We start from the raw sequence: 27,747 nt of genomic DNA, 5'->3' as shown, positions 1-27,747 counted from the left end.
CAGTGATCGATTGCTTAGCTCTATCAGTGGCTGCAGCAGCCTGTGAAGCCTGTAAACTTGTCATCAGAGGGGAGATTCGGAGCGGTGGTGCGGGACACAGTGGGAAGCAGGGAGAGATAAGTTATGTTACTGCATGGGGAACAGAGTTTTAACATAAAATAACTCAGACAACCACTTTAACTCTTTACGGAGTGTTTCAGTCCTGAAGGAGGTTGTTTTATGGCTCTATTTTTTTCCTGGCCTACCAAAATTATTATTTTTTCCGTCACATACTGGGATATATTTTAGTACCTCTTTTCACTGAAATTTTTTTCAGTTTTTTAGTTTATAATTTTTTTATTTTTGAAATTATTATATTTACGTTAAAATAAATTACAGGAATGGGCTTTCTATTTTGTTTCACACATTTCGATATATAATTTGTATAATATCGGACTACAGGGCGAATATGATGACAGTTTATGTTGGCGTAGGCGGTGGGTCATCTTCTATTTTTCATATCTATTTTTATTTTATTCTATAATTTCTTTTGTTTTACTTATTTTTGTAACTTTTTTAAACATCTGCAACCCCCATGATGTCATATAAGATCGCTGGAGGACATTCACACTGTTATATTTTTTTATTTAACACGTTTCCACTGTAACACATAGGAGAAAGCATCCCCCTAGTAGCTTGTACAGGAGAAGGAAGAAACAGTTAAAGGACACTTCTGCCCTCTCCTCTGGGTCCTCAGCTGACAGCCGAGAACTCAACCTGTTTGGGCTAGATTGTAGGAGCTTTAATCCCATACTGTATTTTTACTATCAGCCGGGAATCTCAGAGGCATAGCCAAAGACGCAGGGTCCCAGATGCAAAAGTTCAGTTTGGGTCCCTCCATAACTTTCCTCTGCATTGTTCCGTCTCGTAACAAGCTCATTAATGCAACACTAGCAGCCAGGGACATTGCTGGAATCTTAAAAGATTAGGCAGAGGCTAAATGTAGGGATCCCCAAAGAAAAATCTGTAACATGACCCCTCAACCATCCATGTGCCACTTATAATTCTAGTGCTTTCTTATCTGATAGAGGGACCTTTGGACCCTCTTGGGCTCCATGGCCCAGTAGCGACTATAATCTCTGCACTCCCTATACCTGCACCCTTGGCCGGGATTAAAGCCCAGGACCAAGCACCATAAATTTACGGTGCTTGGTACTTAATGGGTTAGTAGACAGCCTATGCCTTTGGCCAGCCTTAGGGACTGGAAATGATGTTAACATTAAAATACATGTATTGGTTGCATTTGAATGATGAATAGAACCATCTCTATACTCTATACACAGTATGCTGTCTGCTCAAGAAATGGTCAAGTCATATGTTAGACATGAGCTTAAATCTAAGCCTACAAATATCTGTTACCGAGCTTCTATTATATATATATATTTTCAGCTATTCTCCATGGGAAGGAGGGTCCCATGCTGTGTAAAGCTATCCATATATATTAGATAACTGTCGGCCAAAGCTATTTCTTCCAACCCCCCATATACATACTCGGATGAGCATATATGTTTTTTTTGTAGCAAGTGGAGAAAGTCACTGCCAGACACCCCTAGCAGAGGCTTATCACCAGGACAAAAGGATCAAGCGGTTGCAATCCCCCTGCCTCATCATTATCCTCAACATCTGCTGTGATTGACAGGGGGTGTGGATGTTGTCTACTATGTCATCCAAAAACCCATCCAAATCTTGTGCAGCGACCAATGCATGCACAGGTTGTCTAACCTTAGCTGGGAAGACTCGACTGACTCTTTTGTGCATGCCTCGGTCCATGATTGTGTGGAGCATGATTCAGACGAGAATGTGGATGATGTAGAAGATGTCATCTATTTCACCAGTCAAACACACACAGAATGCCCGGGAAATGAGGGGCACCAGGGGCAGCAGAGACGGTCTGGCCTTGTCTACCGGACTGTTTGAGATTTATTACCAAATAGTGCATGAAAGAGTAAATCTCATTTTTACAAGGTATTTGGACATTACAGACTGTAGCCATGCAGTGTCAGTATTGATCTTCACCTCACTGATCTTCTCCTGGCTCCCTGCAGTCACGGGAAGGGGGTCACCTCACCTCGAGCCAGCCGATTCTTCTGCTTCCTGTGACGTTATGTACATTCACAGTCTCCTTCCTGCCCGGCAATGCATGATACATCACTAGTTCACAGCCTTGGAGGGAGTGCCGAGCTATTGCAGAGACTGCTTATGCCTGCTGTCTCTGCAATAGATCAGCATTCCTTCCTAGCCAGGGAACACTACGTCACAGGGACATGATCTTCACTGACCTGCAGAAAGAAGAATGCGAGGAATGCAGCCTTTATAACAAGCTGGCCAGTATGTGGTGAGGTGACCTGCGGACTCGAGAAGATCAGCGAGGAGAAGCGGTAAGGAGACTGAAAGAATAGGTGAGTATGGATTTTTTTTTTTTAAATGACAAAACCCCTTTAAATGTCATATATAAATTACTATAGATGCTGTGATGGATTTCTTTCAAGGAAATACTTTAGGGCGGCTGGATACAGGTGGTGTATTTGTGAGTTTGAGCAAAAATTGCACAAAACACAAAGAATAGAACCCATTGATTTCAATGGATTTGTTCTCATTTCTTTTTTTTTTTTGTACTCACATTTTTTGTGCATGCAAAAAAATAGGACCTGCCTTATTTTCCAGCATAGAAGTCTATCGAGGTGTGAAATTGTGCAGGCAATATGCAATGGGATGCATGAAAGACTGCGTCAAACCACAAGGAAAAGAATACAATTGGACCTTATTAGGCTAAATACCCTTTTAAATCAGGGCGGGTTATGGGTGGGGGTGGGTTGTGACACATGCATATGAACAGGCCCTGCATTTGTGATAAAACACAATTCTATGCACAGATCGGCCCGCAAGTCAACCTCATTAACCTCGTTCACTGCGCGAATATTTTGCACTGAAATATGCATATATGCACAGATGTCCATCTGAAGCCACCCTTAAAGTCTCTATACAGGGAGTGTCTGCAAGCAGCTGTGTCTACAAGTTTTCAGGAACGCTATCTTTACTCCTTAGGGAGAGCACCTAGAAGGCGGGTGAATGAGGAGACTTATAAGGCCATGCATGCTCCTCTGGGTAATATGCAAATAAGGGAGATGGAACAATACCATCTCCCTTATTTACAGGTTTTCATTCATGGATGCCTTTACATTATGAATGGAAAAGCCACTCCTCACTCCATAGAAGTGTGTTAGACATCGTGCAGATAAGGGTATTGTATGCATTAAAGAGCCAGCGGGCTGCAGCACAGGATATCCACTTTGGATATTAATTCCTACAATAAACATCTGGCCCGTCAACATGCAAATTTAGCATTTTAACCATGTGAATGTTTTATTGGTTTCATCTCAGGCAAGAGATTTTGTTTCAGGCAATTTAGGCATCATGAGCTTCCACGGCATTTCCCAATAAAGAATTCACAGCACGAACTCCATTTTATATATCCGTGATGAGAATTTAGTGCACCAGTAGGAAAGCTCTGTGCAGTCTGCAAAACACTAATCTCTTATAAAACTTTTACTTGTGTTGCTCTTAAACAGTGTACCGACCAAACAAATTAAATGGCCAGCGCATTGTATATGACGTTTTTTTTTTTTTGTGCCTCATTCAAAAAAACAGCATGAAAAGGTAAAGCAGCATATTTTAAATTACTTTACTGGTGATAGTAGAACCATCAATCTAAATACAGTAGGGTCCAAATTTTGTGCTCGTTAATTTCTTATGTGAAAGCACTGCACAAGGGCTTATTCAGATGAACAAATATCGGCCAGGTATTCACGCCGGCCGATATACGGCGTCCCTCTCTTCAGGGGGAGGAGGCTGGAAAAGCCGGGAGTAGTGCACTGAGCTCCTGCCCCCTCTCAGCCTCCTCTCTGCCCCTTGGCACTATTTGCAATAAGAGGAAGTGGGGCGGATTGAAGCCCCGGGAGTTGGCTCCGCCTCATCCTGCCCCCTCCCATTGCAAATAGTGCCGAGGCGCGGAGAGGGGGCGGGAGCTCAGTGCACTGCTCCCGACTCTTCCAGCCTCCTCCCCCTGCAGAGAGGGACACCGTATATTGGCCGGCGTGAATACGCGGCCAATATATGGTCGTCTGAATAAGCCCTTATATTGTGAAAGTATTTAATTAAATTTTATGCACTAGTGTCATGTTCATAATATTTGTGCCATGTGCATAGCAAGTCGTACATGTACAAAATACATGTATTGTAGTCTTCCTAACAGGGTCTCAAATGCCAAACATGCAGCTTTGTAATAATTAACCTTTGTAATGTTTTACTAAGAAAGAAGCATCAAACAAGCTGTAGACTTTGAATTGTTTACTTTGTGGGGATGTCACACTATATAACCTCTTGCATTGCAACAAGAAAACAGAAGAGCTTAGAAACAGCACTTAAGTGTTTCTCATTGTTCTCTTCTGCGATGCATCGATAAGTAATTAGATTGATAAGGCTGTGATGCCCCTTTAGTATCACCTAAATTAAGTGATTATTTTACCACCTATTAGAAATCAGAGCTTCACTTACATATCTCCAAATAACCAGTATCCTTATAGAGTTAAAAATTAGGGTCCGGCTTTCTACTATAGGGGTGTGCCCATGGCATTGGTGCATGCAGCCTGTCATTCACCGCTGGGCGCCAACATTTAGGCAGCTTGATTAGTTGGAGGGGAGTTGGTTAACCAACCATTCTTATAACATATAAATTCAGACCCTTTCAGGGGGTGCTGGTTATTCCTCTTCATGGTGGAGTTCTGGTATGGTCCATATCCTCCTGTTGCCATCTCAGTCAAATAAGTCCCTAGTGTTCTTAATTATACTTTGGTGTTGTACATCTGCTTCCTAGTAATATTGTAACTATTGTTATTCACATCTGTCAATAGTCACCCCCTTTTCCATTTCGGGACAGTCCAGGTAGCCGTGAGTACGCCCTTGTCAGGATGATCACCTCGCTTTTAGGCAGGGATTTGCTGTACTAGTATAATAAGGTGAGATTTCCCTTTACCCATTGTTTAGTTTTGTTCTCTGAGTTTTCAAATAGTACGTAAGTCCATACTTTTGAACAATCTGGACAAAGTATTTTTGTCATCTGGTTCGGACGTATTGGCTCCTCCATTTGGTAGTCAGCTACCTGCATGGTGAGAGGAGGATGCATCTATATGCACTCCTCAGTCAGTAAGTAATGGCCATTTTCTGTGATTGTTTTTAATTTTTTATATCCCCTTCTGTGAAGGACGTAACACCAACGTTTATCAGTAGGGGAAGCTTAGGAGCTTATTACATAATGTGTACACATTGAAATCAATAATAAAACTGTGAGCAGAACGCTTCTAAGCTCCTTCTAGTGGTTGCTGCACGCAATGTGAATCTTGAAACTATGCTTAGTGAGAAAATGATGCACAATGCATTGGCCCATCTAAAATGGTGCACGGAGCTTCGTCGTTGGACAAGTGAGCAATCCAAGAAGCATCTTCTATACAGTGATGAATCACACTACTCCATATTCAAACCAGATGGACCTACCTGGTGTGTAGGATGACTGGGGAACGGAACGCCTTTAGCCTACGTGTGTTGTTCCAACAGTGAAGTTCACCTGAGGTTTTGTTATGTCTTAGGGCTGTTTCATATAGTATGGTCTTGGTGGTAGTGACAAGAACCATGCATGGAGGTGTACCTTGTAATCCTAGACAATAATGTGCTGCCAACAATGTGACAATACTCTGGGAATGGTCAGTAATACTTTAAACAAGGTAATGCGTCTTGTTACAAATCCAACGCTGTTTTATGCTGGTTTGAAGATATAGTTGTTCCACGATTGGACTGGCCGGCACAGAGTCCCAACCTGAACCTGACGGAACGTCTTTGGGATGAACTGGTCAGGAAATATGCACCATCTACTTTGTGAGAACTTGACAGACATTTGCAGGATGACTTGAGGGAAATACTAGCTGAGGTCTATCTGATGTTAGAAGAAAGTATGTCTGGGAGAGTATCTGATGTCATTAGGGCCAAAATAGCCCCACTAAGTATTAACATATGGAAATAAACACTACTTTTGATTCTTGCACAGGTGTCCAATTACCTTTGGTAGGATAGTATATATAAATACGCTGATTTCGGAATATTCCCTTGTTAATTATTCATTTACTGATGGATTTATCAATAACTGTTTGTATATATGTGTGCATGTATCTGTCAGTTTTTGTACCGTGGTCCAATACCTTCTAGATATGGCTCTGAGCGATACCAGCTATGGGATGGCATGTGTTTCCATAGTGATTATTTAAAAAAATGCAATCACCTTCAAGTCACCTTGACATTTTGTGCACCAATATAAGTCCTTGTACTTATTATAGGGTGCAATCTGCGGTATAACAAAGAATCTGGCACAGCATAACTACACGGTAAAAGTTGAAGGACAATCATTAAAATGTAGTTGTGCGTATTTGTTCAGTTTATATCTGAGAATAAATCTGCTTCTACTTTTTCTTTGCAACCCTTCCCTGGAGTATTTTGCATTACATTGCAAAGACATCTACCTGAATTCCTTGGAACAGATGTGAAGCCATTAAGATCACTTTACTTCTTGGCAAGAAGACACATGAATTGCTATGCTTGAATAAGTAAAGAAAGGAATGGACTCTCCTGAAAGGCCCGCATCATGGGTTACCTCCTTGAACAGGTTGGCATCTGATCGCGTTAGAGGGAAGGCAAATGGGGCAATGTCCACCTGGGACCTGAAGGACCTACATCATCCCAAAAACCAAGAAATGTTATCAATCAAGCCAGGATATTGAAGGGGGTTGTCTCATTAGTCAACCCTTTTAGAGAAGAGACACCATGAACTTTGCTCTTGGCACCCAAGGAAAACCACCAAGTCCGATGAGACAAGCTTATGCCAGACGGACTTTTTCCTAAGATATTAATGACATGGCAGCCATGTAGGTCAATACCCATCCAGCTTGGATCCACCAAAATCATATACGGAATCCCAAGTCACATGCTGCATAGGATAGGATATATATATGAAGACATTCCCTCCAAGAAGCATTGCTTCTAGATCAGAATAGCTCCACATATATAGTATGGCACCCGACAGAGTATTGTACAGCAATCCCCTTCAGTTCTGAACATGACAGTTGCTAATTATCTGCGCGCCTTAATTTGAGAGGTGAAGATAAAGTAAGAATTAAGAAAACATTGTTATCTTCCCCGTCCACCAGTGTTGGCTTCAGTTTCATATCAGCATTGCAAGAAATATAGATTTTTGTGGTCATAAACAATGGCATTATCACTTTTATCCAACTCAGCAGCCGAGAACAAACATTCTGGGTGATAATTTCTCTTTTTGTCACCAATGACCTCTAAATAAAGCTGACACTAGAGGGAAAAAAGTACATATGTGCGGTCTTTCGTACTGAGTCTGTCCCTAGGGATATTGGGCCACAGGAGAGTGTAATTTTAGAAGGATGGGAGAAATTACCATAACCCATCATTTTTTTTTTAATTATGAGATATATAACACTTAGATCTCAGCGTTCTGAACAAACTATTAAGGGAAACAACATAATAGAGGCTTGCTATCATGTTTACAAATTATTGCAGGGTTGTGCAAAAAGTATGTAGTCTCCTTTCCGTATCCCATTGCAGGGTCACATCATGAGTAAGCGGTCTATTAAAGCACTAGCTGTTGGTAAAGATAATGAAACAGCAATTGATTTTACCTATGGATGGCATAACTTTTGTTTTGTACCTCTTGGATTTTATGGAGAGATTTCAAGGTCAGTGACATACAGTAAGTAGGAAATGGTCTTGACCAAAAGGCTGGGAGTAAGGGGCGACCCTTTAAGGGACATGCACATACACGATAGAGGAGACAATGATTAGATATTAGAAAAAAACTTTTGGACAGTGAGGGTGATCAATGAGTGGAACTGGTTACCACGGGAGGTGGTGAGTTCTCCTTCAATGGAAGTCTTCAAACAGAGGCTGGACTGATATTTGTCTGGGATGATTTAGTGGATCTTGCACTGAGTAGGGGGTTGGACCAGATGACCCTGAAGGTGCCTTCCAACTCTACCATTCTATCATTAGAGTTTTTTTTAAGTTTTATTGATAATGCCAGCTAAAAAATGCATTTTGAAGCAACACAATGGTTCTTCGCCATTATTGCTGGTGACTAAGGCTATCAGTAGTGGTGCTGGCGCTGGATGCTACTGATAGCATGTGTCACCAGCAATACTGAAGAAGAAGCACTGTGTTGCTTCGAAATGCGTTTTAGCTATTAATGAAACTTGAAGACCTCTAATAATAACACTTGTGGTCGCGCCTTACTCACAGTCATTTGGTCAAGACCATTTTGTGCATTCGTATGTCTACCTACTGGTTGAATGTTTCCTGGGTTGGCAGCACATGGCACTCCATCCAAATTCCTCTTTCGTCACTTCAACACTAAGATACCCAAATAGGACAAAGAACAACTCATCTTCATTGCACATGGCCACCGCTGAGGTAGCTCCACTCCTTTTTCTATACAGTAAGTAGGGTAGACTGCAGCTCTGAGGCTTGGTAGGACTAGAGACTGGTAGTAAGGGATCATGGCATCAAACCTTTTTGCCCCCAAGTATATAACATAGATTCTAAAATTGATGTGTGATGCTACAGTAAATAACTGATCTTGGGTGGTTTGGTGTTGGCCAATGCCAGATGCAATGGACAAAGCATTGGTCAAAAACGTCTGTGCAAAGGCTCACCAAAGGGTGGAGGAGGAAACGGGGTTTCCAAGTGGAGGCCATGTTCAAATAGGCAAATCCACAACAGAAAAATCAAATGTGGATTCCAATGAAAAGCTGCATCAGAAATATATAAGATTAAGGCCGACTTCAACCGGGCGTACTTGTGCGTGTATTTGCGCACACAAGACTTGTGTGCGCAATGCAGAGTGAATAGAAGCTATAGATGTAAATGGGTTCACTCAAATGCATGTATTTTTCCTGTGCATTTCAGTCACACAACAAAAAACGCAATCTGCCCTAATTTTTTGCGCATTTGCACACCAAAGTCCCTATAGAAGTCAATAGGGGTGGACAAATGCGCGTAAAATACGTTAGGAGATGAGTGAAACACTGCGTAATTGCACAGAATAAAAAACACACCTAGAACTCATTACACTAATTACCCATTTCAATGGCTGGGAGCATCAGGGCGTGCTTTTTGAAAGCGTAAAAATGCGAGCAAATACACTTACGCTTGGTATTTGCCCCAGTTTTTATGTGCATAAAATCTATGCAAGCAATACACAGAGAATAAAACTCATTGTTGGTAATGGGTATTTTCACATGAATGATTTTTTTTGTGCATTTTGTGCACATGCAAAAAAATAGGACCTGCTCTACCTTTCTGCGTATTTGTGCAGCAGAGTTCCTATAGAAGTCTATGGGAGGTGCGCGAATGCACGCACAAATCTGCAATACACTGCGCAATTCCATGAGGAATAGAACATATTAGGCTAAATGGCCTTTTAAATCAGAATGTGGGGGGGTATTACACGCGCATGAGAACATGCCCTGCGTGAGCAAAACAGTACAGATCTATACAGAGGCATGCATGCAAATTAACCTCGTCCTCTGTGCAAGTACCCTGTGCTGAGGCGAGCTTATTTGCGCATACACTTCTCTGAAGAAGTCCTTTGAGTAGATTACTGAAGTAGATTTATGTACTAAGCTTGGTTCTGCTGCTGTATTTATGTTATGAGCTTGGTTCTGCTGCTGTATTTATGTTATGTGCTTCTAGTGCTGTATTTATGTTACACGCTTGGTTCTAGTGCTGTATTTATGTTACACTCTTGGTTCTGCTGCTGTATTTATGTTACAAGTCAGTTCTAGTGCTGTATTTATGTTACACGCTTGGTTCTGCTACTGTATTTATGTTCCAAGTTGGTTCTAGTGCTGTATTTATGTTACAAGCTGGTTCTAGTGCTGTATTTATGTTACACGCTTGGTTCTGCTACTATATTTATGTTACAAGTTGGTTCTAGTGCTGTATTTATGTTACACGCTTGGTTCTGCTACGATATTTATATTATGAGCTTGGTTCTGCTACTGTATATATGTTATGAGCTTGGTTCTGCTGCTGTATTTATGTTAAAAGCTTGGTTCTAGTGCTGCATTTATGTTACAAGCTTGGTTCTTGGTTCTGCTGCCTTATTTATGTAACACGCTTGGTTCTACTGCTGTATTTATGTTACAAGCTTGGTTCTGCTGCTGTATTTATGTTACAAGTTGGTTCTAGTGCTGTATTTATGTTACACGCTTGGTTCTGCTACGATATTTATATTATGAGCTTGGTTCTCCTACTGTATTTATGTTATGAGCTTGGTTCTGCTGCTGTATTTATGTTACAAGTTGATTCTAGTGCTGTATTTATGTTACAAGCTTGGCTCTACTGTCTTAGTTATGTTACAAGCTTGGTTCTCCTGCTGTATTTATGTTACAAGCTTGGTTCTGCTACTGTATTTATGTTACAGGTTGTTTCTAGTGCTGTATTTATGTTACAAGCTTGGTTCTGCTGCTGTATTTATGTTACAAGCTTGGTTCTAGTGCTGTGTTTATGTTACAAACATGATTCTGCTACTGTATATATGTTTTAGGCTTGGTTCTGCTGCTGTATTTATGTTACGCTAGCTGATGCCGTACTACATAAATGAATAATATCTAATTAAATGACTTGTTACCATTGAAAATACAAACCATAAGTGCAGAGGAGCAGATACTCCATGTACACTACAGGGTTTCTCCTGTCATGTTTGATCACATTTCATAAATGCATGTTCATCAAAGAATTTGCCAACAAGACGTAGTAAGAAAAGAGGATCAAGACAGACAAATACTGCTTACTTACCAGTTTTCGCTGGCACCATTGGCAGAGTCCACACATTACAATAGTGATACTCAAGCTGAGGGCGAGGACACCGGAGACTATAATTATCTCGCTGGTTGGAGCTCCTGACAGAAAGAAAGAGATAATGAATGACTAGAGAGGAAAAAATTGGGTTGAAATACACCGAAAGTATAACTGACAAGACTCTAACTGGGTCTGAGAAGGAGCTGGAGAAAATGTCAGCAATTGTAAGATCGTGTATTAAGGAAAATGAACGAAAAACCGGATAATGCAGGATGCAACGGGGAACACTAACATGTTTAACCTTGACATGATTCCCCTGATTGTGATTGAATGGTATGAAAGTCCACTTGAAAATCCAGCGCAAAACCTCCGTCCCATCTATTGTATATTAGCCTATTGAAAGAACAAGTTTGCAATGGCTGACAAGGCTGATGGGCATTGGTGGGTGAGATGTAAAGGGGGGTAACTAGCAAGGGCATAAACAGGTTAACAGGCCGTTTGTAATACCCCGTACCCCCTCTGCCATCTGAATATTTATTAGGCAACATATGGCCAAGTAATGCAGTAGCCAGCTGGAAGCCTGTTAGAAAGCAAAAGGCGTGTGACACTCAGCCCCCCTGTGCGCGCCGAATATTCCTGTCTTTACCATGTTGTATCTCTCATTTATCATCCGGCTTCTTTCACTCCGTACTCTTTGCTCACATATTGCCCTCTTTGTTTTTAGCATTCTTCTCGCCATCAACACTTCCCATCCATTCCAAAGACCTTGCGGCTGAACTATACAATAGCATTCATAATACGACTGCCATTCCTCAGATCATAATGTCCCAATTCTTAAAGGGGAAATGCTTCTGAATACATTCTCATATACACTATCCTACCAGAAGTAATCGGACAGCTGAAAAGAATTAAAAGTAGTATTTAATTACACATGTTATTACTCCTTTGGGCCTAATGATATCAGATACTCTCAGTGGCATACTTTCTACTAAGGTCTGATACACTTCCCTCCATTCATCCTGCAAATGTCTGGCGAGTTTTCTCAAAGAAGATGGATGCTGTTCATATTTCCTGACCCAACATTCTAGTTTGTCCCAAAGATGTCCAGTAGAGTTCGGGTCGGGACTCTGTGCAGCCGGTCCAATCATGGAACATCCATACCCTCAAGCCAACATAAAACAGCATTGGATTTGTAACAAGGCACGTTGGTTGTATTGTGGGAAATATGGCGGACCATTCCCAGAGTATTACCACATTGTCGGCAGCACATTATTACACCTCCATGTTCACGCTTCTTACCACTAGAACCAAGATCATGCCACATAACGTATTCCCAGACTATAAAGAAACCTCCCCTGTAGTAAACTGTTGTCACAACTCACTCAGGTAAAAGGTGTCCCCAGGACCCTCCACACCTAGGTAAATCCATCTGATGTGAAGATAGGGTAGTGTGATTTGTTGCCCCATAGAATATTCTTGCATTGCTCAACTGTCCAATGATAATGTTCTTTGCACCACTATAGATGAGGCGATGCATTGCACTTCATGATGGACGGCTTTACCAATATATTTAATAGCATGCAGTTCCCGTCACAAACTCTGGCTGACACCTCCAAGGGGCTGCATTTTATGTAGTATGGTTTCTCATTTTACTCTCCATCATTGTGCTCTGTCCACCTCTTTGCTCTATATCTCTGCCCTCTCACTCTGTTATCTCCCCGTTCTCCACTCTTCTATCGCTCTGCTTTCTCAGTTTCTCATCTCTGCTCTCCTTATCGCTTCTAGCACTCTGTTCTCTACATCTCTGCTATCTCACTCTAGTCTATATCTCCTCTCTGTTCTCTCCATTTCTCTCTATGCTCTTTCTCTTCTATCACTTTGCTCTCTCTCCCCTTTCAGCTCTCTCCATCTATCACTCTGTTTTCTCCTCTCTCTTCTCTCCATCTATTCTATTACTTTTCTTTCTCTATTCCTCCTCTCTCTACTATCACTCTGCTTTCTCTGTTTCTTCTCTCTCTTCTCTCCATCTCTTCTATCACTCTGCTTTTTCCTCTCTCTTCTCTCCATCTCTTCTATCACTCTGCTTTCTCTGTTTCTCCTCTCTCTTCTCTCCATCTCTACTATCACTCTGCTTTCTCATCTCTCTTCTCTCCATCTCTTCTATCACCCTGCTATCTCTGTTTCTCCTCTCTTCTCTCCATCTCTACTATCACCCTGCTTTCTCTGTTTCTCCTCTCTCTTCTCTCCATCTCTTCTATCACTCTGCTTACTCTGTTTCTCCTCTCTCTTCTCTCCATCTCTACTATCACCCTGCTTTCTCTATTTCTCCTCTCTCTTCTCTCCATCTCTTCTATCACTCTGCTTTCTCTGTTTCTCCTCTCTCTTCTCTCCATCTCTACTATCACCCTGCTTTCTCTGTTTCTCCTCTCTCTTCTCTCCATCTCTACTATCACTCTGCTTTCTCTATTCCTCCTCTCTCTTCACTCCAACTCTTCTATCACCCTGCTTTCTCTATTTCTTCTCTCTTCTCTCCATCTCTACTATCACCCTGCTTTCTCCTCTCTCTTCTCTCTATCTCTTCTATCACCCTGCTTTTTCTGTTTCTCCTCTCTCTTCTCTCCATCTCTTCTATCACTCTGCTTTCTCTGTTTCTCCTCTCTCTTCTCTCCATCTCTACTATTACCCTGCTTTCTCTGTTTCTCCTCTATCTTCTCTCCATCTCTACTATCACCCTGCTTTCTCTGTTTCTCCTGTCTCTTCTCTCCATCTCTTCTATCACTCTGCTTTCTCTGTTTCTTCTCTCCATCTCTACTATCACCCTGCTTTCTCTATTTCTCCTCTCTCTTCTATCACCCTGCTTTTTCTGTATCTCCTCTCTCTTCTCTCCATCTCTACTATCCCTCTGCTTTCTCTATTTCTCCTCTCTCTTCTCTCCATCTCTTCTATCACCCTGCTTTTTCTGTATCACCTCTCTCTTCTCTCCATCTCTTCGATCACTCTGCTTTCTCTATTTCTCCTCTCTCTTCTCTCCATCTCTACTATCACCCTGCTTTCTCTGTTTCTCCTCTCTCTCTTCTCTCCATCTCTTCTATCACTCTGCTTTCTCTATTCCTCCTCTCTCTTCTCTCCATCTCTACTATCACCCTGCTTTCTCTGTTTTTCCTCTCTCTTCTCTTCCTCCCTTCTTTCCCTGTGCCCTCTTCATCTTTCACTCCCCTCTCTCTATCACTCCTCTACTCTCTCCATCTCTCTTCTCACTCTTTCCTACCCAGATCTCTCTGTCGCCCTCACACTGCTCTCCACCTCTCTTCCCCCACTACCCTCCATCTCCTACCACACAGCTCTAACTTTTCATTCTTTCATGCTGGTTTCTCCATCTGCCAAAATCCTTCGCCTTTTTCTGCAGATCGTTGACACAATGCCCTGCTCTTTCACCCACGTCGTCTTGATTACTAAATATTGATAAAACGCAACCATATGGTGTGGAGCTGTGTACGTTTTGAAAATATACAGATGTAGAAAAGTTACCTTAACACATAATGCATTAAATACACAGTTGCTGCCAACTTTATATTATGACTTAACACAACAAAAGTCACCGAAAAAGCCACGTTAAAGGGAACCTGTCACATAGTTTATGATGCTCTCACTGGGGGCAGCATAAAGTAGTGGCAGACATGGTGAGTTCAGCAGTCTGTGACTTGTAGAGTAACATGCAGAGTAACAACTTACAGCTTGTTTCTGCAGCTCCCAGCAAGACAGGAGTCCAGATTATTGAAGAGCCACTTCAAGCCATGATTGACAATCTTCTAGCGATTACACTACAATAAAACTACCAATCACAGTGGATGGGCAGGGCTAGCAGCACCTCATAAATAAACTGAACTCAGGTCTTGCTTGGAGCTGCAGAAACGAGCTGTAAGTTCTTACAACCCTCTCCCCATAAGTGCTAAACCACTAAAATTAGCACATCTGCCACTATGCAGCAAATTATACATAACAGGTCCCCTTTAAGGTTTGCTGCAACTTTGTAATTATTTAATGCATTAGGTGTTAAGTTAACATTTGCTACATGTGTACACAAGTCCTTTGATTTTCTGACAGAACTATATAAGTTCAAGGCCCTTTCCGATTTTTCCATCACATTCTTCACTTTTACGTACACGCTTTTCATCTCTGCCCTCTTTTCACCATGTACTGTCTCAGACATCTCCCTCCTTGACTCCTCACTTGTACTGTAATCTCCCTCCTTCTCCTCCTAACATATTTATGATTGCTCTCCTCCCACTCCTCATCCACTGTCTTCCTCCTCTATTAATCACCGTCTTTCGAGGCATAACTTCATACAATACTTAACACTCTGTTAAATTAATCTCTCTTCAATATACTGTGCAACATCTCATAATTACCATAGAATAAACTTGATAAAGCAGAAGGTAACTTCTTATAAGCATGCTAATAGGTACTTCTTCATAACCAAGTGTACAAATGGCCAGTAATCCCATATAGTCAATGAGATTGTGGCTCCTTTCAGGCAAGTGCATTTCATTCATTTATTATACTTTATTGATAATTAGTTATTATTTATAACATATTTCATATTATTTCCACCACACATTGAAAAATTGAGGATGTTTTCCTGGTAGAAAGGCACCTACCTCATCCCCAAAGGTCCTACCTACCTGGACCCGCCAATTAGAGATGAGCAAACTTTTTAAAAGTTTGGTTCAACCATTTTCTTCAATTTCATCAAAAAGCTCAGTTTGCTCTGAACTAGTTTGAAACAAATCTTCATTAAAAAACTACAACTAGCATTGACTAGTGCCTAAAGGTGTGGTGGCTCAGTAGATAGCACTGTTGCCTTCCAGCCATGGAGTTCTAAGTTCAAACCTGACCAAGGACAACTCCTGCATGGAGTTTTACAAAGTAAAACCACCATTACCATCCTCCTAGACCAGTTTTTCCCAACTCCAATAATCAAGGCATCCCAAAATGTCATGTTATCTGGATTTTTCCAATTTTGAACAGGTGATGTAATTAATGACATTGCCACTTCTTGCTATAGGATATCCTGAAAACATGACCTGTTGGGGTGCCTTGAGGACTGAAGTTGGGAAACATTGTTCAATACCAGTTTTAAGGGGTTTTATGAACTTCTGGTTCACCTGAAATAAACCGCCTGAAGTTCGGGTTGTCGTTAAACTAAGCTTTTAGCAAAGTTCAACACAAAACAGGGTTCTACTAGTTCAATTTGCTCAACACTGGCTGCACATGCTTAGTCAGAACAGTGATTGACATGGACCACCAGAGAACCTGCACAGGGAATAATTCTTTGCATATGCAAAGACCTATATGCCTTGTATTGGACAAAGCCCTGTGACTGCTATTGGAACCATGGTGGGTGTGAACTTAAAGGCATTGTCTGGGACTTTTACTATTCATGAACTAGCCTCAGGATGGATCATCAATAGTTGATAAGCAATACTGTCACTCTTGATCCCTGCCAAGCAGCTGATCACTGGACCCACTGTCAATGCGAACAACGCTAGAAGCATATAATGCTGTCCATATTGCAGCAGTAAAGTTTGGTTCTACAGGCACAGATGCCATTGAATTCAATGGGGAATGTGCCTGTAGTACCAAACCAGGACACTGCAATGTTGATAGTGCTACCTGCTTCCAAAGCTGTCTGCACTGACAGCGGGCCCAGCAATCAACAGGTATCCAGAATGGCAGCCCCCTCCAGTCAACTATTGCTATCCTGAAGTCTCTTTAAGTCCAACATGGAGGGCTCGGTGAAGTGGTTGGCTCTGGCGGTTTTTCCACTATTTCCGGTGTGGCAGAGTACAGAGATGAAGTCAAGTTGTGAGCAGGACTAGAGGGGTATCTCATTGCTGGTTACATTTATCAAATAGATGCATCCTATGGATAGAAAACCAAGAGTAATTGAAGCCCTATGGGCAAGAAAGTGCCACAGTCTGTTGTCTATGCAAGCCTCTCCCGCTGCACCTAAAATTGGTACATCCTGTACATCAGGGTTCCTCAACTCCAGTCCTCAGGGACCGCCAACAGATCATGTTTTCAGGATTTCCTCAGTGTTGCACAGGTGATGTAATTATTGTCGGTGCCTCAGACATTGCCACAGGTGTTCTTACCATAGGATATCCTGAAAACATGACCTGTTGGTGGTCTCTGAGGACTGGAGTTGGGGACCTCTGCTGTACATGATAGGCCAGCAGTGTAGCTGTTTCTAGGGGGAATTTCCATTAAACGGTCCTCATTTAATTTCTAAAATGGACTTTTCCCACGGCTGGATCACCACCCTTGTTGAAACACTCAGACTGTTATCACCAACCTGGGATATTTTAATGAGTTCCATCCCTAGCCAGAACCATGACCACTTACTTGTACTTTTTTGAGTGTGCAAACATGTGATGTATTTCCATACATAAAAACCACCGGAGTGGGTGAAATACCCAGCGTAAACATTTTTCGGTCACATAAATACACAGTGTATTTACCTGACTGAAATATGCTATTGCCCGTGTGAATGAGCCCTTATGTTGGTTTGAGGATATGGATGTTCCACAATTGGACTGCCTGTAGAGTTTAGGACTGATCTGAACCCTACTGAACCTCTTTGAAATCAACTGGAATGTTGAGTCAGCAAATATGACAGTATCCATTCTTTTTGTTAGAACTCACTAGACATTTGCAGGATGAATGGAGGGAAATATCAGCTAAAGAGTATCAGACATTAGAAAGTATGCCACGGAGAGTCTCTGATGTTATTAGGGCTAAAGGTGCCCCACTAAGTATTAACATATGGATGAATACTGCTTTTGATTCTTGCTCAGGTGTCCAATTACTTTTGGTAGGATAGTGTAGGTGGAGCTATCTGTTCTGGCTCATAGAGGAGGGTCTCAAATGGATAAAGGCTGAAATCTGCAGCAAATCCGCACCAAAATCCATAGCAAAAACCACACAACTTGGTACTGTTATTGCTGCTGCAGAGGGTTGACAGTGGATGCAACACATATGGCCTTACCCTTCCAGTTCCATCAGGCATGACCTTGTGCTGTAAATACGAATGCTCTAAATTTGCTTCCGAGTCATCTTTTTTCTCACTTTCCGTACATCTGCTCCCTTTCAGCAGTGTGTACCCCTTTAAATCTTTAGTCTTACTAACACTCAGAGAAATACCTTGTACACGCACCTTCCTCCGCACGCTGAGCCAAATGTGTTTAATCAAATACGCGACGCAGCAGATATTGCGAGAACAGGAGGAACCTGAGCTTGTGCCTAAACACTACCGCACGGCAACTTTAAGAAAGACAAAAAAGCCTCGGCAGGATACAATGAATGGCTCATTTTAGACCCAGCTCTCTAGTTTATACTAACAATCAAGACTCTATTATAGAAATGATCTCTTCTTCTCGGCACATAATCAGACCGCAGCTTTCACTAGTTTTTATAGATTTCAAGTTCGAAACCGTACAATCAAACGCGATTAACAATGGTGCCTCCTACTGTTCGAAAAGAAATGAACTACCGTTGGAATACTATTGTTGACTTGTGATCCAGAGCCTCGGAGCATGCAGGGAGGGCGGTCTGATAAATGCAGAATAAAGCCCATAAACAATTCCATTCTACTTCTCGTATTAACACCATTGTCTTCTGCTATATGTGTCATGCACCCAACAAAGTGCCTACTGTGTCCTGCCCTTCGAAGAGAGTTTATAAAAACGAGCAATTTTAAGCACCTCCAAAAATGTCAATATCTCATATCTCCAACATAGCTGATTGTCTTCTTGTGAAATTGAATGGGGGATGACAGGTCGATTCTCCGGTATTAGATTGGGCTGTAACCAGGCATGCCATTTGCACATCGTAAAGCTCTGTAATTTGCTTGAATGGTTCAGATCTGTCGGTGTAATGTGTTTTTTTGTTGCAGGGATAAAGGTGTTGCTTTGTCTGTGATCTCTGGGCAGATGTTCAATTAGGAAACTATTTTGGTAGCGGCGTTATATATTTATCTGACAAATTACTGAAATGCGGTTTTGCTTTATTCGTTACTTAAAGTAAAGAAATTAAAGTCGTTGTACCAGAATCAACTAAAAATCTGATTAATAGGGATCTCACCACTGAGACTCCCACCGATCCTGAGAATGGGTGACCAACGTCTCTGCTCCTCCTTACTTCAGGCTTACTGCACCCCCCCAATGTGCCGTGCCACTCCATTCATTTTCAGTGGGAGTGCCGGAGATAGCTAAGTACAACTATTTCCATCGGCCCCACTGAAATGATCTGAGTGGTAGCCGTGCATGCGTAGCCACCGCTCCATTCAATCTGACGTCACTGCCGGTTGGAGAAACGACTCCACCATAACGAGAAGAGAGGGACACAGGACCTCCACTCTCAGGATCGGTGGGGATCTCACCACTGAGACCTTCAATGATCCTGAGAACAAGGCTTCCATGTCGCGACTACTTCCCACTGTGGGCTTACTGCACTTCTTGCAGTGAGAGGTAGATTGAATAGAGTGGCGGTCATGCATGCGCGGTGCCACTCTGTTCATTTTCAATGGGACTGCCAGAGAGAGTGGAGTATAAGTGCTTCGCTATTTCCGTCACCCTCATTGAAATGTATTGAGTGGCAGTGATGCAGGCTCGGCTATTGCTCCATTCAATCTGATGTCAATGCATATTGGAGAAGTGACCCTGCAGTGATGAAAAGGGGGTGATGTGGGATCTCCGTTCTCAGGATTGATGTGGGTCTCAATGACTTTTATCACCTACCCCATGTATGGCAACGAATGGCCAACCACATAATGTATAGATTGGCCGGGTCTTCTAGAGCTGGAGTCATTCTTCCCAAGTAGTTCTCACAGAGGCAGAGCCCTCTCTAACATTCACATGCCTTAAATGGGTTGTGCCAAGAAAAGTATATGAGCGTCAAAGAGTCGGGATCCGTTCTGGCCATCTTTGTGCCATTCTTATATTCCAGGACAGCTATTTATCTCAATGGCCATCTTGAAAAGCAGTACTACATCTGACTAGCCTTGATTTTTCCTTTGCTTTGTCGAGGGTTCTGGGAGTAAGACACAGTGTTCTTCCAGGACTCCTCATTCTGAAAGGGTTGTCTACAATTGCACAACCCCCTTAGAAGTGCATGTGGACAGGAGATGTTATTGTGAATGTATTAAAATGTATTTTACGTGGCCCATTTGGAGCCAATTTAAATAATATATTAGGTAAGAGCATTACTAGCAATCCAATACATTTTCAAGTGCGCTCCAGTTGGATGGGGTATGTGACCCACGTAGATGCATAGGGCACATCACAAGTCCCTACTAAAGTGGTGCCACTGGCCGTGTTGGCCTGGACATAAAAGGCTGCAGGTATGATTTCTGACTTGGTGCTCAAATGTATCAGCTGTCCGAAGAGGGCACAGAGAAGCCTATAAAATACAAATAGGGCACAGCCAGACCTATAAAACACTAAGTTGGCACAGCAGTGCCCAAAAAGTACTAAGGGGGCACAGTAGGGCCTATAAAATACTAAAAGGGCACAATGGGGCTAATAAATTAATAAGAAGGCATAGCAGGGTCTATAAATTACTAAAGGGGGTTCAACTGTGACTCTGTTGCCTAAGGGTCCATGTAAAGCTGGAGTGTGCCATGCACCTATCCAAAGTTTTAGACTGTTATAGCAGCTTAGCTCCATTCACGTCAATGGAAAAAAGTTGATTAAACTTGATAGCTTAAAGGTGTTATAATAGAAAAATGTGCCCACCATACCAATACCACTTGACCGAGAAAAACTTACATTGCCTGAGTCACATGGGAAAAATGATGCCAGACTCTGAGAACGGTGTTTAATTAAAGGTGTCATATCTACAAACCAGCATCTTTGGCCAATATTCTTATAGAATAGGACTTGAAAGCTTTAATTTTTCAGTCTTAGAGATACGGCCGTCATCTATCATCACTGTAGAAGAAAAAGAAGCCTACAGATAGGGAAGCTTCTCTTATTACCTTCCTTCAGGAATAACTCTTCTATACCTGTTACCTCTCTCTTTCTCAGGACTGGACTGTCTGGTCACTGCTCATTTAACCTCATTTAGCCTTAATTTCCCCAGGCCAAATAATAGTGTATCATTTTCTGTTCAATACATCAGCTGTCAGGGCTAGAAACACAATTGGCAGAGATTAACCCATTGAATTCCATGGGTGAGTGTTCTAGGTATGCTCTGTGATCTGTGCAGAGATCATTGTGCATGGAGGGGGAGGAGGTGAGCTGTAATCATCTACAGACAGGGCGTTACAGCACACTACAAGAGCAAAGAAACATGCCAAACACAGTTTCCTGGCGCTTGTAGTGTACTGCTAGGCTCTCTCTGTATGTTTGCATTATAGCCACTGCAGAGTGGACCTGCATATATTTATTTCACTTTGTATTAGAGGTGCTGTCTAGCCCTCTTTTACCCGCATTGTGTATTTGGAGGTGTGGCTTCCTCAAAGCTATTTTAAATTAGTAGTATAGCTGGATCCTACCTGCCCTGAGTTCATGTTGGAGGCCTCTGGTCCAGGAGAGGTGTGTCTTTTTGAGTTAGGGTCCCATGTGCAGAGGTTGCCTTGTCAGGGCAGATCAGATGGGCTCTCACAATTTAATCAAAATATGCATTGGGAGACTAAAATGTATAACTATAGCACTAATACAATTCAATATTTCTTTTAGCATGTTTCTTAGAGCTTGTAGTGCGGAAGTGTTTGCGTATTATTAGGTTCAGATGTCATATCTCTCATGGCTTGTTGGTGTGTGTTTTATGGCATATTGGTGCTGAGCACTGACAGGAGCACTTCTCTATAGGTGTTAGGTTGATTTGGTTGGTGGAGGGGTAGATCAGACCAGCTGGGCTAATCACTGTTTGTCTGTGCATATTTATTTCAGTCCCACTTTTCTCAGAGGGCCCCAACTATTCTTCCCCTCTTCAGTCTGGTTTGAGCATGTATGTTGGTCAAATGGTCTGTCTGATTCTTGTCTGAGTCCTTTCTGAACCTTGTCATGTATGTCTGACTCCTGTCTGAACCTAGTGAGATATCATGTCTGACTCCTGAGTCCTGTCTTAACCTAGTCGAATATCATGTCTGACTTCTGATTCTTGTCTGTGTCCTACCTGACTCCTGTCTGAATACTCACTGTCTGAAGGTCTATCTGGTCTCATCGGTAGCACCTGGTTCAGCCCTGCACCTCTGTTAAGATAAGTCTGTCTTAGATTTTGCTTATATGTTGGAGTGTTGTTACATGATGTCCCCTGTACTCTGTGGTATATTTACCACTGTTCCCCGTTATCATCTACGGAGAGTCATGGTCCCCCCATGTTCCTGATGTCGGGCTGCTCTCATCAGAGCAATCATTCCACTTATAGAAAGGGTTTTCCATGTCTGAGAGGTCAGAACCAGTTTTCCTTGATTCCCTGTAATTATGTCCTTTTACTCCCTTTTGTGTTATCCCTGTTCGCACTTAATAAAGTGTATATATGTTGTCTATCTGAGCTTGTTGTATTTGAGTTAGTTTGTATATTTGTCCTTTAAGGACATTCTATTTACGTCTGTGTAGGCCACGTAGAATAAGCCCTACATTGCCATAACAATATGGAAGACCATTTCTGTACATTAGGTGTCCAGATTACAATACTCTTCGTTCTTACAACCTCATTAAACCATCCAGTCAACTAAATAAAAAATTATACAGGATGCACTCTATGATAATGTATAATTGGAATGTTGCATAAATTACCAGGGAACTGCATCATGGGCAATATATTATTATTAACTGAATCACTCCCTCTAGCACTGGATGGAATCTTAAAATCCGTTTTATTAACTATTAGCTTCTGTCAGTAGCACACTACAGACCGCAGGATACCATAGTATATAGCCAGCTGATGGACTAGCAACTAAGCTGGGGAAATATAAAAGCTGAAATGCTGAACTGTATGGTATTTGAAATCCATTTGGATACCCCGTTCTACTTTCTAATCACCTTATACCTAAACAGATTTCATTAATATTGTTATTGTTTTAGAAAGTTGCTAATTCCCTAATTTCCACTAAAGCATACCTCCTGTGCTCCACTTAACAACCTGCATGTGTGAACTCAAATTTCTAATCTAGAACTGAAAAATGAGTGCATTTTGCTGGTTGTTAGCTTCATTTAATTATCGCTGCTTACTCCATTCATTTCAATGTAGAGCAGAGTAGGAAGAGACTTGAATTGCAGAACTGCAGCCCTTTACTTCCTCCCTGGTGAGAGATATAGATAGCTAGATAGATAAACGATGAGAGCATTACAGCAAAATAGTTTGAATATCTTACTCATACAGGAAACAGCAAGCTCCCTAAGTGCTTGTTGAAGAAACTTGCAAGCTAATGTCCTGTGATCTCAGCAGCATCAGCACTATTTAAGCTGGGAATCCAGTGTAAGAAAAAAGGGGTAAGAGGGTATGAGCTGTAAGAAATAGTGACCATGCCTAGGCTGCAGTTCCATTGCATCTATAAAATAGTGGACCATGATAATGACTTCCTGTTAGTGGATTACGAGGAAGGTGAGCTCTGCAGAACTCTCCAGTCTAGAGTTGCATTTCACCTGTCTCAGGAAGGATACATGGACTGTAACTATTTTGTTGAATGCCTAGAAACTCATTTACTATAAATATTCACATTTTAATTTACACTTCTTTCAGAAGGAACTTTTCCTACAGTTTAGTTTATAGGGACTCATACTCTTTTGATTCATACAGCCTACGCCAAAGAGAAACATGAACGAAGGTCAATAAACCAAATAGGTATGTGGCTAGCCTCATGGTATCAAGTCATTTGGCTCAAATGTCAAACAGCTTGATTAGACAGGACATTGTCTACTGGATTGATGGCCTACTCAGGCTCACGCATGCTTTAATTTGCAAGCAGTTTGCTATAAAATGACCTAATTACACACAAACTGATAGAGTGTGACACCGAGTATTGATGTCTCAAGTATCTACTATTTCCAGTACAATCAAAAATGACAGGCTTTTATTCTGGAAGTGAAAAACAATTAAACAATCCAAGCTAATTATACAACATATCATACATAGAATACATTGAAGGATACGTTTATCAATACATTGTAGGGTTTGCTACTAAGTGGTACTTTAAATCTTGGATCCAGAAATTGAATCCCTTATTCTTAGACCCATACCTATTCTACTCAGTATGTAAACAGGTCAACCTTTCCCTGTCAAATATAATTAATTTGAAGGGAGGAGACAAGTCCTATACACAGGTGGGAGTCTGAAGGAGAAGAGAGAAGGAGCAAAAGGGTAAAAATGTTCTTTACAATATAGTATATCAATGTCTTTCAGCTCTTTCATGAGTGAAGGGTTGGGTAGGTAGGAGTCCATCACGCAGCGGGTGTGGAGCAGCTGTGCCAGCGACAGATTTGATTTTGGCTTACTCTTGAGGTGTGCACCTAGCGGTCCTCTAGTTTTCAAGTCATCCAAATGGGATCTAGTCTTAGCTGCAGGGGCCCACAGACCTTTACCCCAAGAGTAGTTTTAGTCCAGTGGTAGCTGATACTAACTGGTCAAAAACACCATAGAGAGGTACCAGAGGGACAGGCATACATGTAGTTGATTAATTACACAGGGTCAGGACAGGCAGAATGCTTGGTTAAATGGAGAGTCAGGGCAGGCTGCAACCACATAAAGCATGGTTGAGATGCAAAGCAAGGTCAGGATAGGAGAAGAAGGGAAAGCTGGGCAAACAGCATGGGTCAAAGCAAGAGTCAATCTCAAAACTACAGCAACTTTGCAGAACCTTACAGAACCTATTACTGAGCACTCTCTAGTGGAGGAAATTGCTTTAAACAACTAGAGTATCCGATTCGTTGGGGATGGTAAAGCTGGCTACCTTACAGGCAGATCTAACATCTGGGAGGACAGAGCGGCATGTGCTATGTCTAAGGACAGAAGGGCCTAACATCCATGACTGTCAGAGAGGAAAAGTAAGATGAGACACTGTAGCGGACAGAGTCAATATTTGCTAACACAATATTGGTATTGATGCATCCCATAACTGATTTTTGTAACAATACCTGAGAGTATTTAATTGTAATAATTATACATTATTGACTAACTATTGATCCAATAACTATGTAATTACTACTTCAGATAAACCAGTACTTTTCGCTTAGTAAAGTTGAGTATAATTGTCTGTGAGATTGTCAGAAATGTTATCATCCTAAACTTGAAAGGGGTTTTCCCTCTCTGGCTATTTTGCTGCAGGAAGCAGACAGCTCCGTACACTGTGCAGTGGATGGGGTTGGTACTGCAGGCTGAGTTCCATTCACTTCAATAGGACTCAGCCTGTAATACCAATCCAGACCACTGCGCAATGTACGGAGCTTTCTGCTTCCGGCAGAAAATCAGCTAGAGGTGGGACAACCCATTTAAGTAAAGTCAGAATTCAATTTGGAAACTATTCTTGCTTCTAGTTCCTGTGCTTTATGAAGCTATGATTTATCATGGTAAAGACGATATTAATACTTGTATTCTAGATAACACGTGAAATAAATGTGTCACAAACAAGAAACCCAAAGCAGTTAAAGGAATTTTGGTTCTTCTGCACTCACTATTGTAACCTTTAACCAAAAGCTGTAAAACCTTCCAATCCCCACGTATTAATTAATGAGACCCGTTTGGGAGTTGGGGGATCCATAGTTGATTAGAGTAATGACTGTGTTGGCTGGTAACTAAGCATGTTTTTATAATGAATACCTCATTTAAACAATCATGACTATAAATTGTAGTTCAAGTTAAGCGCTGAAAACTGCAATTTAGAAAGAAGTGTTGAAGAACATTGCGCAAGTAAACCAAGGCTATTCAGGCCACCAGCTGCGAACAACTGTCAGAAGATTGACCTGGAGTCTAAGATAACATGAAAAATGAATGAATCTGTCATATAATGTTGCTTTTTCTTTTTGTAATCTTCATACATACTGCAAACAAAACCTGGCACATGAGTTAGAACAGCTGTTCCCATAATTCGAGGTGGGCCTCACTATTAAGGCTTGTCCATATATTCACTGAGACGTAATACTGTACCAATTGCCAGTAGGCTTAGAGTGTAAGCTTTACTAACTCACTATGCTGCTTATAACATCATCATTAGTAATGGCATCATGTAACACCATAGTGCAGATAAAAGAAAGGAGGGGGACATTGTAGAACTTTGTTTCTCCCCCATTTGTCCAGGCAAAGTAAAACTCCCATAAAGGCAAATATCAATCTGTTCTACAAAGGAAAATATTCCTTCCTATTCCAACTTGGTCTATAAGTTCCCAATCATTTATATTGTTTTGTTGCAGCTCGTTGTGTTTCCCCTTTGCTTATAGTGAGAACTAAAATCTACAAGGGCTTGATGGATGAGGGCCAGTGAGAAAATTGCAGAACCCATGGGAGAAGAAGAAGACGCAGACCAGAGATTTCCAACCACGGTTCCATGAGAACCTACCAGGGGTGCTGTGACACTACAGCAATCAAGAAGGAAATCAAGAAAAAAATTTCTATCCAAATCTAGCAGATGTTTTTTGTGTGCAGCCATGATGCACAAGCTGCCCACAAGTGGGGGAGCCACTACTGTCTGCCACGATCACCATATGTATGATGGTGTAGCATTCAGGCACTGGATTGGAGTCAAAGGTGTGTAGCTGTAGGTCAAAAGAGTAGTCCAGGAAAGCCAGAGGTCGGTATCTGTAGGTTTCTGTTCACAGTACAAATGGAGGGGGCAGGTGGCGCTGTCAGGAAGGAATGCCAAAGGGCAGTATCTGCAGGTCTTTGTTCTCAATACAAATGTAGGAGTCAGGTCGCATTGTCATGAAGGGAAGCAAGGGGTCAGTATCTGTAGGTCTCAGTTCACAGTACAAATGGACCAGGTGGGTAGTGTTGTCGAGAAGGAATGCCAGAGGTCATTATCTGTAGGTCTTGGTTTGCAGTTCAAATGTAGGAGGTAGGTCGCGTTGTCGGGAAGAAAAGCAAGAGATGGGTATCTGTATGTCTTGATTCACAGTACAAATGGAGGAGGTAGGTAGCGTTGTCGGGAAGAAATGCCAGAGGTCGCTATCTGTAGGTCTCAGTTCGCAGTACAAATCCAGGAGGTGGGTAGCGTTGTTGGGATGGAATGCCAGAGGTCGGTATCTCTAGGTCTTGGTTCGCATGTAATTACTGCAACAGGAATGGTAAAGCTCTGAATGTGAGTACTGTGAAAGGGGGGAGTATTGTGAAGCTCTAGAAGTGACTCCTGTAGAGGGGAATGGTGAAGCTCTGGATGTGAGTACTGTTGAGTGAAGGGGAATGGTGATGCTCTGGCTATGATTACTGTGAAGGGAAGGGGAATGATGTCACTCTGGATGTAAGTACTGTGGCAGAGGGAGGAATAGTAAAACTCCAGAAGTTACTAATGAGTAGGGAAGACTAATGGTGTATCTCTAAAAGGGACTAAAAGGGAGGGGGAAGGGGGAAGTTCTGGATGTGATTATTATGGAGAAGGGGGAATGGTGACGTTCTAGAAGTGATTCAAACTCTGCCCTTCATAAATGTAATCACTGGATTACAAATTGGAAACTTTACTGTACATGTATTTTGAAATGTTCAGTTGGGCGCCACCACTTCTAACCAGCAGACCAGGAGCCCGAAAAGTTGGCATTATACTTTCTCAGCTAGAATCAGCAATATTAT

General features: G+C 41.8%; 1 protein-coding gene across 2 annotated transcripts in view; it reads right to left on the bottom strand.

Annotated features, from left to right (window-relative positions):
• Positions 1-27,747, bottom strand: part of SYT7 (synaptotagmin 7) — a 431,166-nt gene that overhangs the window by 240,212 nt on the left and 163,207 nt on the right. For both annotated transcript variants that reach the window (XM_066583140.1, XM_066583141.1), the window contains exon 2: positions 10,966-11,069. In XM_066583140.1, the coding sequence (XP_066439237.1) occupies positions 10,966-11,069 (104 nt within the window). The remainder of the gene's footprint in view (positions 1-10,965; positions 11,070-27,747) is intronic.

This window comes from Eleutherodactylus coqui, chromosome 11 (assembly GCF_035609145.1).
Source record: "Eleutherodactylus coqui strain aEleCoq1 chromosome 11, aEleCoq1.hap1, whole genome shotgun sequence".
Lineage (NCBI taxonomy): Eukaryota > Metazoa > Chordata > Amphibia > Anura > Eleutherodactylidae > Eleutherodactylus > Eleutherodactylus coqui.
Note: the sequence above shows the minus strand (reverse complement) of the source record. Positions and strands in the feature narration are given on the sequence as shown.